Raw genomic sequence first — 13,494 nt, 5'->3', positions numbered from 1 at the left:
ACACATTTTTAAGCAGGACTGTGATAAACCATTGAGACAAACTACGAAGGGAAGTGGTGGATTCTCATCTTTGATGTCCTCAAATCAAGACGGGATGCCTTCCTGGAAGTGTGCTTTAGACAAGTTATTGGGCTCAGTATAGGAGTAAATGGGGAACATGTAAAGGCCTGTGTTCTAGAAGGTTAGAGTAGAGGATCCAATCGTCTTTTTTTACTTTAAAAGCTATGAATCTATGAATGAAAAAAATACTTATACGATAGAAAAAAAGTGTGGCTGGGAGAATGGAGAAGGATATTAGGGTGGGTGTATTAGCAACAAATGTGTGACCGTGTGGTGGTGTTTATTTTTCATACAAAGAAATAAAATTAGATTTGCTCAATTTAATAATAAAACAAATGTATGCTTTAGAAGCTTTCCCATGATTAACCTTCTAGGGTGGAGTTGGGAAAGCTGAAGAACATTTGGCTTTGACAGCCTTTATAACCATCGCTATGCAAGAGGCCTTGGGGGCTTTTGATGACTCTAAGTCTTCTGAGGTGGTAAGAAGCCTGCTTTTCTTTTCTCCTTAAATCTTTCATTCTCTTTTTACGTGCATTTGTTTTGTGCTGGCATGCGTGCTGCACTCGGTTTAGCGGCATAGAGATTCCTGAGCATGTCCTTGGCCTCATGTTCACTATTGAGGCTGCCTTTCCACTATAGCACCACCCTTACGCTTCTTGGGCCATATTCAACTCTAATTTCTGTTGGGAGAAATACAGTCACAGCACCCCAGTGGCCACAAGTCTGCTGGACTGGTGCAGTGCAAAACAACCACAACCTTTCCTCCACTGTGGGGAGACTGCAGATCCCCAAAAGCACATAGTGCAGGCCAATGTGACTGGAGGACACATTGATTCAATGCACCCCCTTGGCTGCCTCTACTAGCAAGTTTCTTTGAAGCCCCTCGCAGATTTTAAAGCTACCCTCCCCCATGTCAGAGCCAGAGGGAAGGTAGATGGCAGCATCACTACTTGCTCTCCTTGGGGTGAATCCTTTCTATAGTGCAAGAGGAACAGTGGGCCCAGAGAAATGTGGTTTTACACCAGTTGGGGGAACCAGGCCATAGTCAGTGGTGTGCTTATGATACTTTGCTTTTCTATAGCTCCTTTCATCTGAAGATCTCACATTTAAATGAATTAGTCCTCACTATGCCCCTGTGAGGATGGAAGTGCTGTTATCCGTTAAACAGATGGGTAAACTTGGAAACCAGCACTAAAAATACTGTTACAAAATGAAGCCAGGACTAAAAGCCATGTCCTTTGAGCTTCAAACACAATAATTATTCTGTAATCCATGGTCAGGTAATAAAATCATGGTTCTAGGTGGAAGCAGGAACAGAGGAATATAGTAATAGCCAGATTTAACAGTGGCCAGCACTTGATGCTTCAGTGGAAGGTGCAAGAAACCTCCTAACTCTAATAATTAGAGACTGGCTTAACCCTTGAATCATAAAGTTTAATCTCTCAGAACCTATGTTAGAATTAACTATTATACCTCTGTATAGTCTTGTTATCCATATTGATGCCCAATCCCTTTTTTAATCTTGCTATGTTTTTGGCTACAATGACATCCCGTGGCAATGAATTCCACAGTTTAATTAGGCATTATGTGAAAATGTATTTCTTTTAATTTGTCTTGAATTTGACCCTAGTGATAATAAATAATTAATAATAATTAATAGCCCCAGATCCTGAGGTCCCCATTCAGGCAAACACCCAGTTTTGTCTGAGAAAGGACTAAGTAAAAATTGAGTAATAAACTCAGGATTTGGCCAAACAATGCTGTTTAGCACTTATCCAGCACTTTACAAATTCAGAACATTGGACAAACATTCATTTTGAAGTATCTTGTTTTTGCACACATTACTGCCTGCATCGTCTTCAAAGCCTTCCTCTCCCAGAAAATTAGGATCTGGTGCCACAACCGTTGCAATCAGACGCTAAAGGTGCCTCCTCTTCTCCCCCAGAAATCAGCTGTATGTGGCAGGGAGTCTCTGATGAGAATTTTGTACTCCTTGTAAATGGAGCAATTGCAACTCAAATAGCCCATCTATTTTAGCATAGGCCAGCCAGTGCTCATATCAGAAATCATTTTATTCCCTGCCAAAATCTTCAACAAATATCATTGTTTTGCATTATTCGTAACCACAGTTATTAGGGTCACCTCACTCCCATTCAATTTAATTTAGAAATAGCTGTGTTGTGTTGTTATAATTCATTGGAACTCAAATCAGTGTTACCTTTGCATTGGTTTTGTACCACCCTTCAAACTGATCCATATTTATTTCCACAGAAACAAGGCATTGAAAAAGCTGTCGCTTACGTGCATAGACAACTCTCACCTCAGCTGAACTTCTACTCAGTTGCAATCTCTGCCTATGCTCTGGCTATTGTGAAACACGATAGCTCAGAAGCCAAACGGGCAGAACATATTTTAAGAGAAATTTCTACACTCGATGCAGGTACTAATAATTATTCTTACAATGATGATTCAATTTATAAAGCACTCTTCCCAACCAAAGTCCTTGTGCGCTGTTGCAACATAATTAAAAAAAAAAGATCAGGTGCAACAAGGCCAACATGATTAAATGTAGGTAGTATGCAGATTATTAATTCTAGACCTATTGGAATAATAATTCTACCTTTAAGCTATCCCCAGAAGCAATCTTAGCACCACACTGAGTTGGCATTGCATACCTTATGATCAGTACTCTATAACAACTGGGTACATTTGATCAATACACTATAATGGCTGGGATAAGTCAAAACTCTGTTCGAAATCTGGCTTTTTAATAACCTTTGGTTCCTATACTTATTTATGTATATCGTCAGAGTGGTGGTGGCTCTCTCTCTCTTGGATGGAATCATTACTATGAAATAAATTACCTATATTTTTCTAAATTGAGCTAAATTGAAGTAATTTTTGGAAAATATCTTCCCCCGATTGATTTAAGACTGAGTCATTGTTTCAGCAATGCAACAGCGCTACTGGGGAAATGGTGAAGATGCAATTTCTATAGAAGCTACCGCTTACGCATTACTTCAGACGTTACTCCAGAAGGATATCAAGTATGCAGAACCTATTGCTACATGGTTAACAGAAAAAAGGAAATATGGTGGCGGATACTGTTCTACACAGGTATCTGGCTTTCAGGCTCAATGGAGTGGGGGGGAAGTACTGTAAAAAAAAACCCTTATGTGTCCAATAAATATGGAAAGATAAATATTTCTATGGGTCCAACCAGGTAGTCTTTTACAGCAGTTCAGGATCATAATGTTATGGGGCGAAACTGGATTTTCCATTGGTAGAAAGTTGCTTATTTTGATTTGAAGCCCACAGTGAGCCAAGTCCTGAGGTCCTTAAGTAAACACCTGAGAATTTGGCCCTCGGAAAGGAACAATATGGGTTAGTGAGGGTTCCATGACTTTAATGGAGCTATGAAGATTTATACCCGCTGCGGATCGGGTCCAAAATGTTGATAGAAGAATCTGGAAAATAAGGTGAATGGATTGAGGGGGGGTGAGCGGACATGTGGAGATCTCAAAGAGAGAACCTCAAAGGAACAGAGATCTAAAAAGGAGACATCTGAATGAGGAGTTACTTACAAGGAGAGGCATGTGACTAGAGCACTTCGTTATTACCGAAAGACTCCAGTGTGGCTGGTGTTCATTTGTATTTCAATCTCACACAGGATACAGTGGTGGCCCTGGAAGCTTTGTCACAGTATAGCATACAGACTATAGAAAGCGATCCCACCATTCTGAACCTTGCATTAAACCTACCTGGAAGGCACAAAAAGCACTATTTTAACCTGAATAGTAACAATGTCCAGATTCAGGAAGAACTACAGGTACTCAACCCTTTATTGTTCTAAGTTGTGATATTTCCTAGTTTGCAAACAGAAGGAATGTTTTCATTTCTCAGCAAACTTGATATACTTTGGTTGCAGCCTTTTTTCTGTGTAATAACAATATTTAGCACTTTCTGGGCACCTTTCTGCCTCTCCCAGATGTTCAGATTTCTGCTTTTCCTCCGATGGGAAGGACCACTGCAGTCCTCTGTCCATTCAGGGTCATCTTAGGGGAGGGAAGAGGCAAGATATGTCCTTTGCTCTGACCCACAATGCAGTGGGGCCTGGAAAAAGGATCCCTACTCCTGCTGAAGGGATCACTTTAGTGAGGTGGGGAAGACAGGCCCCATAGTTCCTTGAATGACAGTTAGGGAACTGTTACAACCCTGCACTAGGGAGGAGGAACCCCTATAGTCCCTCACTTATGGCAAAAGGGGAACACCACCTAACATGGTGCAGGTTGCCCAGGTCCCAGACAACAAGTAAGACTCTCAGGGATCACAGGAAAAAGACAATGTGAATAATGGCCAAAGTGTTAAATGTCTACTGTTTGGTTTGGTTTGCAGTTTGACCTCGGAAGCAAAGTTGAAGTGACGGTAAAGGGCAAAGGAAATGGGACGCTGAGTGTAAGATGGAGCTTGGAAACTTATAAGTTTCATTTTATTTTTCTCTTTCAAAAAGAAAATGGTACTAATTCACATCTGTAGGCGCCTGCCCCACCATCACTTCCAATCACACACAGTGCAGGAAGGAACCTTGGGCAGCCTCACCCCTTCCCAAATCCTGCCTAACAGTAACTAAGCAAAGGAATCAATACCCCATACTGCGTAAGACCTTGTCCTTATGCATCCCTGCCCTCCCCCAAATCCCAGGAAAATAGATGCAGAGTGCCCTGAAGGTTACAGATTTTGCCTGTTTTGGACCCGGCTGCAGGGAAAAATTCCAAAGTCTATGGAGCCTCATGGAGAACAGCCTGATAGTTATTTATTACACTGAAATTACTTCAGTTTGTGCACCTCCACTGAGCGCTGCTGGTGGGGGGCAGGAAGGGGGTCTTTGAAGTAGGTAGGTCCCAGGCCATTTAGGTCTTTGAATATTGCACATCAGTCTGTCATTGTTGTATCCACTACAGTCATCAGGAGATAATCTGTAGCTATAACTACATTATGAGCTATGGGTGTGATTGACCTGCTCATGCACACAGACTCGCGATAGCTCTCATTGGGCTATCACAAGTATCACAAGCAGGGTAGCTGCGATAGCGCTGGTAGCTGCATCGGAGGCATGGCTGAGTCATACCAAATACAAACCTGCCTGAAATTAGTTTCTGTGGAATCTCTCTCACTCTCCCTGATCACATGTAACTTCCAGTATGTGCAGAATCAGATAAATTGCTGCAGATCTGGTTGGTTAAATTCTTTGTAATTTAAAGGAGCTTTTAGGGTGTTCTCTTTTTTTTTCAGATACAAAAAATATATTATTCTGTTGAGAAGGAGAACAACACCTGTAATGATTTGATTCTGAAAGTTGAAATGGAAGGGAACGTCAAATATTCAAGTACGTGAAAAGAAAACAGAGCACCTGTTTTTAATGGTGGCAAATTTGGCTAAACCCTGATAGTATAGACTTTTTAGCTGATTAGATTGGGAAAGGCGAAAGATCTATACTATCGTGCCTTCAGGACAATTTGTATTTTTATTACATGTAGGGTGTTTAATTGGTAATATTTTAAGAATTGTTTTATAAGAGACTTTTTGGAGGGTGCTTAATAAATATACTTATGTTATTATTATTATTATTATTATTATTATTATTAGTTATTACTAGAGAGCAAGGATGGCCTTCTTGGCCAAATGACTTAATATCTCTGTGTATCATGGTTCCCGCCCAAAAAGAGTTAATAATATTTCCTGTGTCTGTCTTTTAGCTATTTATTATACTGAAATTACTTCAGTTGGAGCACCTCCACTGAGTGCTGTCTGTCTTTTCTCCTTAGATTGTTAACTCTTTGGGGCAGGAATTGTCTTTGTGTATTTACACATGGGGCCCCAATCTCAGCGGGAACCTCTAGGTGCTACTCTCATACAAATTAAAAATAATGGTGATTATTGCGGGCATTTATTTTAAGCTTTAATTTAAAAGATACATGAGATAATGAGACTGAGAAAAATGAGGTTTATGAAAGCAGTGGAGGTGGCAGGAGTCAACGCTGATCCCTCACAAAGTGCAAAGAGGAGCGCAATCAGCAAGCTCTTCATCCCAGTCTGCCGGGGTCTGATTGTGTCTAACACCTCCAGGTGCTCTGGAGGCTGAGGAAGAGGACTATGATTATGGGCAGGACCATGCAATGGAAACCAGAAGAGATGAGCCCATGAGCCAGATAGAATGGTTTGACATCCGCAATAGAAGGAAAAGAGAGGTGCCTGTTCCCGGTAAAACAGAATCATTACGATACAAAGTCTGTGTCAGGTAGGTTTGGGACTAGGTTAACTTTATTAGTGAGATTACACACTTTTGGTTAGGAAGTCTTGGTTTTATACATCTTTCTGCCACTTGTTGTCTTTCTGGAAGCACACGTTCAAATCCTGGCATGGTGGCTCAGCTCTTCATCTTCCAAGACAGTAAAGCTGATTTCCATGCAGTGTATGGGGTATGGGCCATTCACACAAGATCTTAAGCACCAAGCTCCTGTCTGATCTGCATATCATTAAAGAATAGTTTGTCTGTCTGTCTGTTTTAATGTAAGATTTTGCCCCAGTGTTCTTGGTCAAAAATTAACTCCTGCCTTATATCCCCATAGTTGTATTGTATACCAACTATTCACCTGGCTGCTGCCTTCCACCTCAGAGGTGGTTGCACTTCAGCATATGTAAACAACAAAAACTCAATAATCTACACCAAAGAGGAGGGGGAACCTCAGTGGGATTAGTGTAGTTTGCAGATTACAGAGTGTTGCCGTGTGCCCCGTGTGAGTAACCTCCTTCTCCCTGTGGATGTCACATATTCTCCCCCGCTCCCTCACACTCATTAATGCCCTGGAAAAGAGCTAGTCCATTTACTATTGGCTGGCGGTGCTTCTCCAAAGATAGACCACGTTCTCTTGCTGTTGTGTGGAGAGCAGAGGGGAAGGTCTGGCTCTAAGTGCCCCTGGTTCTGTTGGAACCATGGGAATGAAGAGAAACTGGTAGTTATGTAGTAGAGGCACTGGAACCCAATGAGTGAGAAGGGCCTTTATTAAGGCTGCTGTTTCACTCTCCTCCTGTGCAATGGTGGCTTTTAAGCAGTGGCAGCTCAGAGTTTTAGGCAGGACTTTGTAACTTGCTTTTGTTCTGTACATGTATCAGTGGGAGGTGAGATGCAAGGTGAGTGAGGTAATACCTTTTATTGGAGGACCAGCTTCTGTTGATGACAGAGACAGGGTTTTGAGCCACACAGGTCTGACCTGAAGAAGAGCTCTGTGTGGCTTGAAAGCTTGTCTTTCTCACTAGCAGAAGTTGGTCCAATAAACGATATTACCGCACCCACCTTGTCTCTCTAATATCCTGGGACCCACATGGCTACAACAACCCTGCGTACAACAATGGGAGGTGAGGGCACTTAGTACCACATGGGATCAAGGTATAATAAAGGGCACTTTGAAAGTGCCTATCAGTGTTCCATTGTGGGTGCACCAGCAGGGGCCCTGGGCTGCGCGCCGCCACCTGCTCCCACAGCACCAGCAGGGGTCCCAGGCCACCCCCCCAGCACCCATGGTGCTCCCCAGACTGCCCCCCTCAGAGCACCCCTGGCCCAAAGTTTAGTCAGGAGTATATAGTACAAGTCATGCAGTCACGGGCCGTGAATTTTTGTTTACTGCCCGTGACCTCTCCGTGACTTTTACTAAAAATATCCAAGACTAAAATGTAGCCTTAGCTATGGACACTTGAGGAAGTTGCTGCTGTGAGTGTTAGGGTTGTTTGGTAATGTCTGACTGAACGCCCTGAGAGGAGGAGGGGAGGCAGCTGTCACTTTATTCATTGATCATATGGAAGAACTATTCCAGTAAATTAGCAGCTGCAATGAGTATAAAGGTACCTACCCCAGCTGTCCCATTCATAATGCTGCACTGCTTTTTAGAGAGATGCTGTCACCTCCTCTGTAGCCATCATGAGTAAAGAAGATGGCTACTAACATCCTAGGGGATGTCTTGTTGTTTGCTAATCACGAAGCAGGAAAGGGCAGAGCTGGCAGAACATAGTGTCCTATACAGAATAGGGTTGCAGCAGCCATTTTGCTTGCTCCCACAGTTAGGCTAGGGCTGCCAGAGAGCATGGCAGTGGCCTTCCTGAGAACCCCCACTTCAGAAGAGCCGGGGGGTGGTCACCTGCCCTGCTGGAATCTGTCTCTTCCACTGCCACCCGCAGAGCCTTGGGAGCAGTGACCACCTGATCTAGCTACCCCCAGAGAATAGCAGCAGCAAAAGTGGGAGGAGAACTAGGACTCACCTTGTACCAGAGTATTACTGGGTACCAGGGCCAGTGGCAATGAGTAATGTGAGACTCCTTCAGTGGCTCTTAGGGTGTGTGATGATATCTGCACTGTCCTCCCCATCACAGCCACAGAACATCTCTGAACTGTGCTACAATGCACTGCACACTTGCAATCCAGTGTGGATTTATGGGGTTGTGGTTTACCACAGCATGAATTATCAAAGAGCCACTGTCATTTGTAAAGCACATTGTAACAGCTTCTGATGAGAGGTACCATGTAAATGTAACATACCATCATCATCTCTGGCTTCTTGGGGATGGCTCAACAAAAACAATCCAACTCTGAAGAATTTGGGACAGAGGGGAATTAAAGGGCATTAGAAAAGCACAACAGACAGTTGCATATTTAGGAATTTAGTCTCTAGACATAAATTTAAGCTATTTACTTGCCTAGGTAGATAAGTTTAAATAAACGGCTTCTAGGAAAGCTTTGGATTGTGCTCATTGACAATAGGAATCAGAATCTGTTTCATCATCACCAGGCAGGAATGGCAAAGCTCTTCAGATGACCCTCTTTGTAACAAAATGTAAATGTACAATGTAGAGAGACAAGGTGGGGAAGGTAATATCTTTTATTGGACCAACTTCCATTAGTGAGAGAGACAGTGTTACACAGAAAGCTTGTCTCTCTCTCATTAATGGAATTTGGTCCAATAAAAGATATTACCTCACCCACCTAATGTTTCTAATGTCCTGGGACTGATATGGCAACAGCAACATTGCATAAGTTGTACAATGTAAGCATTTACTAACAGCAATTTTCTCTAAAAGGTCCACAGGTCCCAATATACCAAAGATGTCTCTAGTTGATCTCTCACTTTTAAGTGGCTTGGAACCTGACACAACTGAACTTGAGCAGGTGAGGAGCATTTCTTTCATTGACATCTGTAATTTAATTTATTATTTTTGCACTGTTCTTTGGGAGTCTTTGTTTATCACAAGAGTAAAAGGGGTGTGTTTTAGCCCCACGTCTCTCAAAAGTTTGCAGAATAATTAACAGGAAACTGAGAATCGGGACAGACATTTTCATTATGGAAAAGAGTTAGGGCTGTCAATCAATCACAGTTAACTCACGCAAATAACTCAAAAATTAAAAACGATTTTAAAAATTAATTGTGATTAATCACAGTTTTAATCACACTGTTAAACAATACAATTCAATTGACATTTATTAACTATTTGTGGATTTTTTTCTACATTTTCAAATATATTGATTTTAATTATAATACAGAATACCAAGTGTACAGTGCTCACTTTAAATTATTATTTTTGATAAGAAGAAGCAGGCAGCAGTATTTTCCGTAAATGTAAATCTTGTTTGTCTTAGCGATTGGCTGAACAAGAAGTAGGACTGAGTGGACTTGTAGGCTCTAAAGTTTTATATTGTTTTGTTTTTGAGTGCAGTTATGTAACAAAAAAAATCTACATTTGTAAATTACACTTTCACGATAAAGAGATTGCACTATGGTACTTGTATGAGGTGAATTGAAAAATACTGTTTCTTTTGTTTATCATTTTTACAGTGCAAATATTTGAAATCAAAAATAATAATATAAAGTGAACACTGTACACTTTGTAGTCTATGTTGTAATAGAAATCAATATATTTAGATGTGTAGAAAAACATCCAAAATATTTAATAAATGTCAATTGGTATTCTATTGTTTAACAGTACGATTCATCACGATTAATTTTTTTAATCACGATTAATATTTTTGAATTAATCACGTGAGTTAACTGCGATTAACTGACAGCCCTAGGTATGTGAGCTGTGAATTGCACCACTAGATCACATACTGTAGACATACCCTTAGTTAGGGATTGATTGCTTTTGTTGATAGGTGGCTTATCTGATGACTACTGGATTTGTCCTCCTAGACTTTTTTTTTTTTTAAATAGTCCCTGGCTGGATATGGTGTTTGGTTGCTTCAGTCAACTCAAATCTTAATATTTTGTACTCTTTTGTCTTATGACTGTTTGATGCTCACAATATGCCCTTCATAATGGATTAAATAAATAAAATACAATAAAAATGAGCAAACAGTCCCTCCATATACTCATCCAGAAAATAGCCTAGGTCCTCCACCACATAAAGGAACAGCAGATGAAGGAACTGTTCATTCTAAGGAAGAATCAACCAGTCCAGTACAATACACAGCTAAGCAGTTTAAAACAGCCAGCATAAGCCAAAACAGATTTTAAACCAAGGTAAAAACGATGTTTCTGTTTTTGTAGTTGGTAAAGTCTACAGACCAATACATCGACCACTTTGAGTACAAAGAAGGAAAGGTTTTGCTCTACTTTGGAGAGGTGAGTGAATCCTGTATGACTTTTCCAACTTCCATCAGGTGATGTTAAAAAGAAGAGAGTATGTTTAGAGGCATATCTTTTAAATCTGTATATTGTTTGTACTGCTGCTTAGCTCAATGTAGGGGGAGGGATAGCTCAGTGGTTTGAGCATTGGCCTGTTAAACCCAGGGTTGTGAGTTTAATCCTTAAGGGGGCCATTTAGGGATCTGAGGCAAAAATCAGTACTTGGTCCTGCTAGTGAAGGCAGGGGGCTGGACTTAATGACCTTTCAAGGTCCCTTCCGGTTCTATGAAATAGGTATCTCTCCATATATTATTAGTCCACACAGACAGCAGTGCACCATCATGTATTAATTAGAGGACATACCCGTTCTTTATCCAAAAGTATCTTTAGGCCTTTGTAATACCCAGAAAGATTAATACTATGTTCTGGACCAGGACTTTGGAACAAAGTAGTCACAGAGCCCCTAATGAATCCATTCAAGCCAGAGCAATTGCTAGCATTTGTGAGGCCCCAGGGCCCGAATCCTGCAAAGCAATTATGCATGTGCATAACTTCAGGCATGAGAGTAATCCCATTACAGATGGTGTGTTTGCATGTGTGTAAAGTTAAATATGTGCTTTGCTGGATCAGGGCCCATGACAAGAGAGATGTACAGGGACGTCCTCAAATTATCTGCCTTCTGGGTATCTACAATGCCCCTGACATCCCTGTGGAATTACTTCACATGGTGACTTCTTCCTTCAGCCATTTGAGATGCTTCACTTCCTTAAGTGACACTCAAGCATAGATGCCACTCGCAGGTGATTTACACAGAAGGCAGCAAGAAAAGAAATAATTAAAGACAAGGGCCAAACTGGATGAGAAAAAAAATAGATATTAGTATTGCTATGGTTGACAAAGTGATTGTGTTTATGTGGGGATCATAAATAAATGTAACATATGTGGGATGGGATAGCTCAGTGGTTTGAGCATTGGCCTGCTAAACCCAGGCTTGTGAGCTCAATCCTCAAGGGGGCAACTTATGGACCTGGGGCAAAAATCAGTACTTAGTCCTGCTAATGAAGGTGGGGGGCTGGACTGAATTGACCCTTCAGGATCCCTTCTAGCTCTATGAGATAGGTATATCTCCATTAAATGTAAATAAACTGTAACGGGTCAGCACCCGCCTCTTGTGCATGCCCCCTTTTCTCTGGCCAATAGTGCCTGCAAACACAGTTCTTTTCACGGGGAGGGGACACCCACCTTTCGTGGATGGCCCCCTTTCTCTCGGTTAGGTGTGAGCCTGCTTTTGGTTTTTTGTTCTTTCAATGGGGTGGCATCCACCTCTCGCAAGCACCACCCCTCCCCCAGCCGGTGGTTCTCTCAACTGGTCTTCAGCAGCTTAGCCCTCGGGCCGAGCCGCACATGCTGTCCCCGCTTTTGGGATATACAGTCCTGAGTTCTTATCACAGCCCTGGTTTGGAACCATAGCTCAACCAGCTGGTGTCCATTTCAGCAGCCCTCCCTGAGCTTAGTCTGCTACCAGACCAGCAAGGCACATCTCGGTACCCTTGTTTGGTCTGGCCAGGTCTTGTGCTCAGTTCTCCGGGCTCAGCCTGCCCGCACTGACTTTTTGACAGCTCTGCTGCTGCTCAATCCAGCCAGCCAGGCATCCAGTCTTTGGCAGCCTTGCTGGGCTCAGTTCTGTCTGGTGAGCTGTCTGGAATGAGCTATCCGCAGTCCAGCCACACACCTGGTCCTCCCTCGTCAAGCACCACACAGCCACTGAAGGCTCTGCTCTGCTGCTTGCCTTTTATCTGGCCCTTCTGGCCCCTTATTGGTGGCTCTCTCAGTCCCTCTGATTGGCCGCTCTTCTGCAGCCACTCTAGGCTGCCTAGACTACTAGAGGACTTCTCGCCGCTCTATTCTGGGAAAGGGTGATGCAGGACTGCAAGGCCTCCAGCAGGGGGCCTCCGGACCTAGTCCACCCTGCCACCTGCCCTATGCAGTTACATAGTTAACAAAGGTCTAAAGCTGTCCCTTACTTCTATAAAAGAACCAGTGCATATTGGCACAGGGCACTTTGGGATGTTAGGGCCTGATTCAGGAAAGCCTTTAAGCCTCCATTCCTGTTCAGGATGATTTCAGTGGGACTTAAGCACATGCTTAAAATAAAGCAAGTGCTCTGATGATTAGGGATACTTTCCAGAGTGAGGATCTCAGAAAGAGAAGACCATCGCTGCTGTACACAGCCAATAAACCTGCTTATTCTTTAATAGCAAGTTTTTAGCATATTGATTCAAAGCGCCCAATAACCTGAGAAAGAACAACCTTATGCATTTGTGGCTGAAACAGCCAGTTAATTCATCCATGCTGTCAGAAAAAAAGTGTTCAGCAGGACCAACACTATAGGCACGAATAAATTGGGGAGTGGTTGGAGAGCATGAATTCTCTTTTTGTAATAAATGTTGTTTGTGTTTGCTTTTTTTCTGCAGCTCAGCAATGGATCCAAACCAGACTGTGTGTCATTTGGGGCTAAGCAAATCAATCCCATGGGTCTAGTACAGCCAGCAAATGCCATCATTTATGATTTTTACAACCCTGGTAAGCTGACCCGTAGTATAGAAAAAATGAACATGAAACTATTAAGAAAGTGCAAGATGCCAAGACTGAATTTTTTCCTTCTGTCCATTGAGAAGAAACCCTAGTATATTGGAATGCAATGTGTGAATCAATATTTTTCTTACAGTGCTTAATGCAAAGACTCCCTTCTGAATAATGACTG

At 42.2% G+C, this 13,494-nt stretch overlaps 1 protein-coding gene across 1 annotated transcript in view; it reads left to right on the top strand.

Moving 5' to 3' along the window:
- LOC101939210 (complement C4) overlaps window positions 1-13,494 on the top strand; it is a 97,303-nt gene that overhangs the window by 70,078 nt on the left and 13,731 nt on the right. Inside the window, exons 27-36 of the mRNA XM_065581281.1 lie at window positions 435-539; window positions 2,332-2,500; window positions 3,011-3,177; window positions 3,731-3,889; window positions 4,456-4,515; window positions 5,353-5,446; window positions 6,187-6,358; window positions 9,190-9,277; window positions 10,653-10,727; window positions 13,205-13,313. Of these exons, the coding sequence (XP_065437353.1) occupies window positions 435-539; window positions 2,332-2,500; window positions 3,011-3,177; window positions 3,731-3,889; window positions 4,456-4,515; window positions 5,353-5,446; window positions 6,187-6,358; window positions 9,190-9,277; window positions 10,653-10,727; window positions 13,205-13,313 (1,198 nt within the window). The remainder of the gene's footprint in view (window positions 1-434; window positions 540-2,331; window positions 2,501-3,010; window positions 3,178-3,730; window positions 3,890-4,455; window positions 4,516-5,352; window positions 5,447-6,186; window positions 6,359-9,189; window positions 9,278-10,652; window positions 10,728-13,204; window positions 13,314-13,494) is intronic.

This window comes from Chrysemys picta, chromosome 1, assembly GCF_011386835.1.
Source record: "Chrysemys picta bellii isolate R12L10 chromosome 1, ASM1138683v2, whole genome shotgun sequence".
NCBI lineage: Eukaryota > Metazoa > Chordata > Testudines > Emydidae > Chrysemys > Chrysemys picta.
Note: the sequence above shows the minus strand (reverse complement) of the source record. Positions and strands in the feature narration are given on the sequence as shown.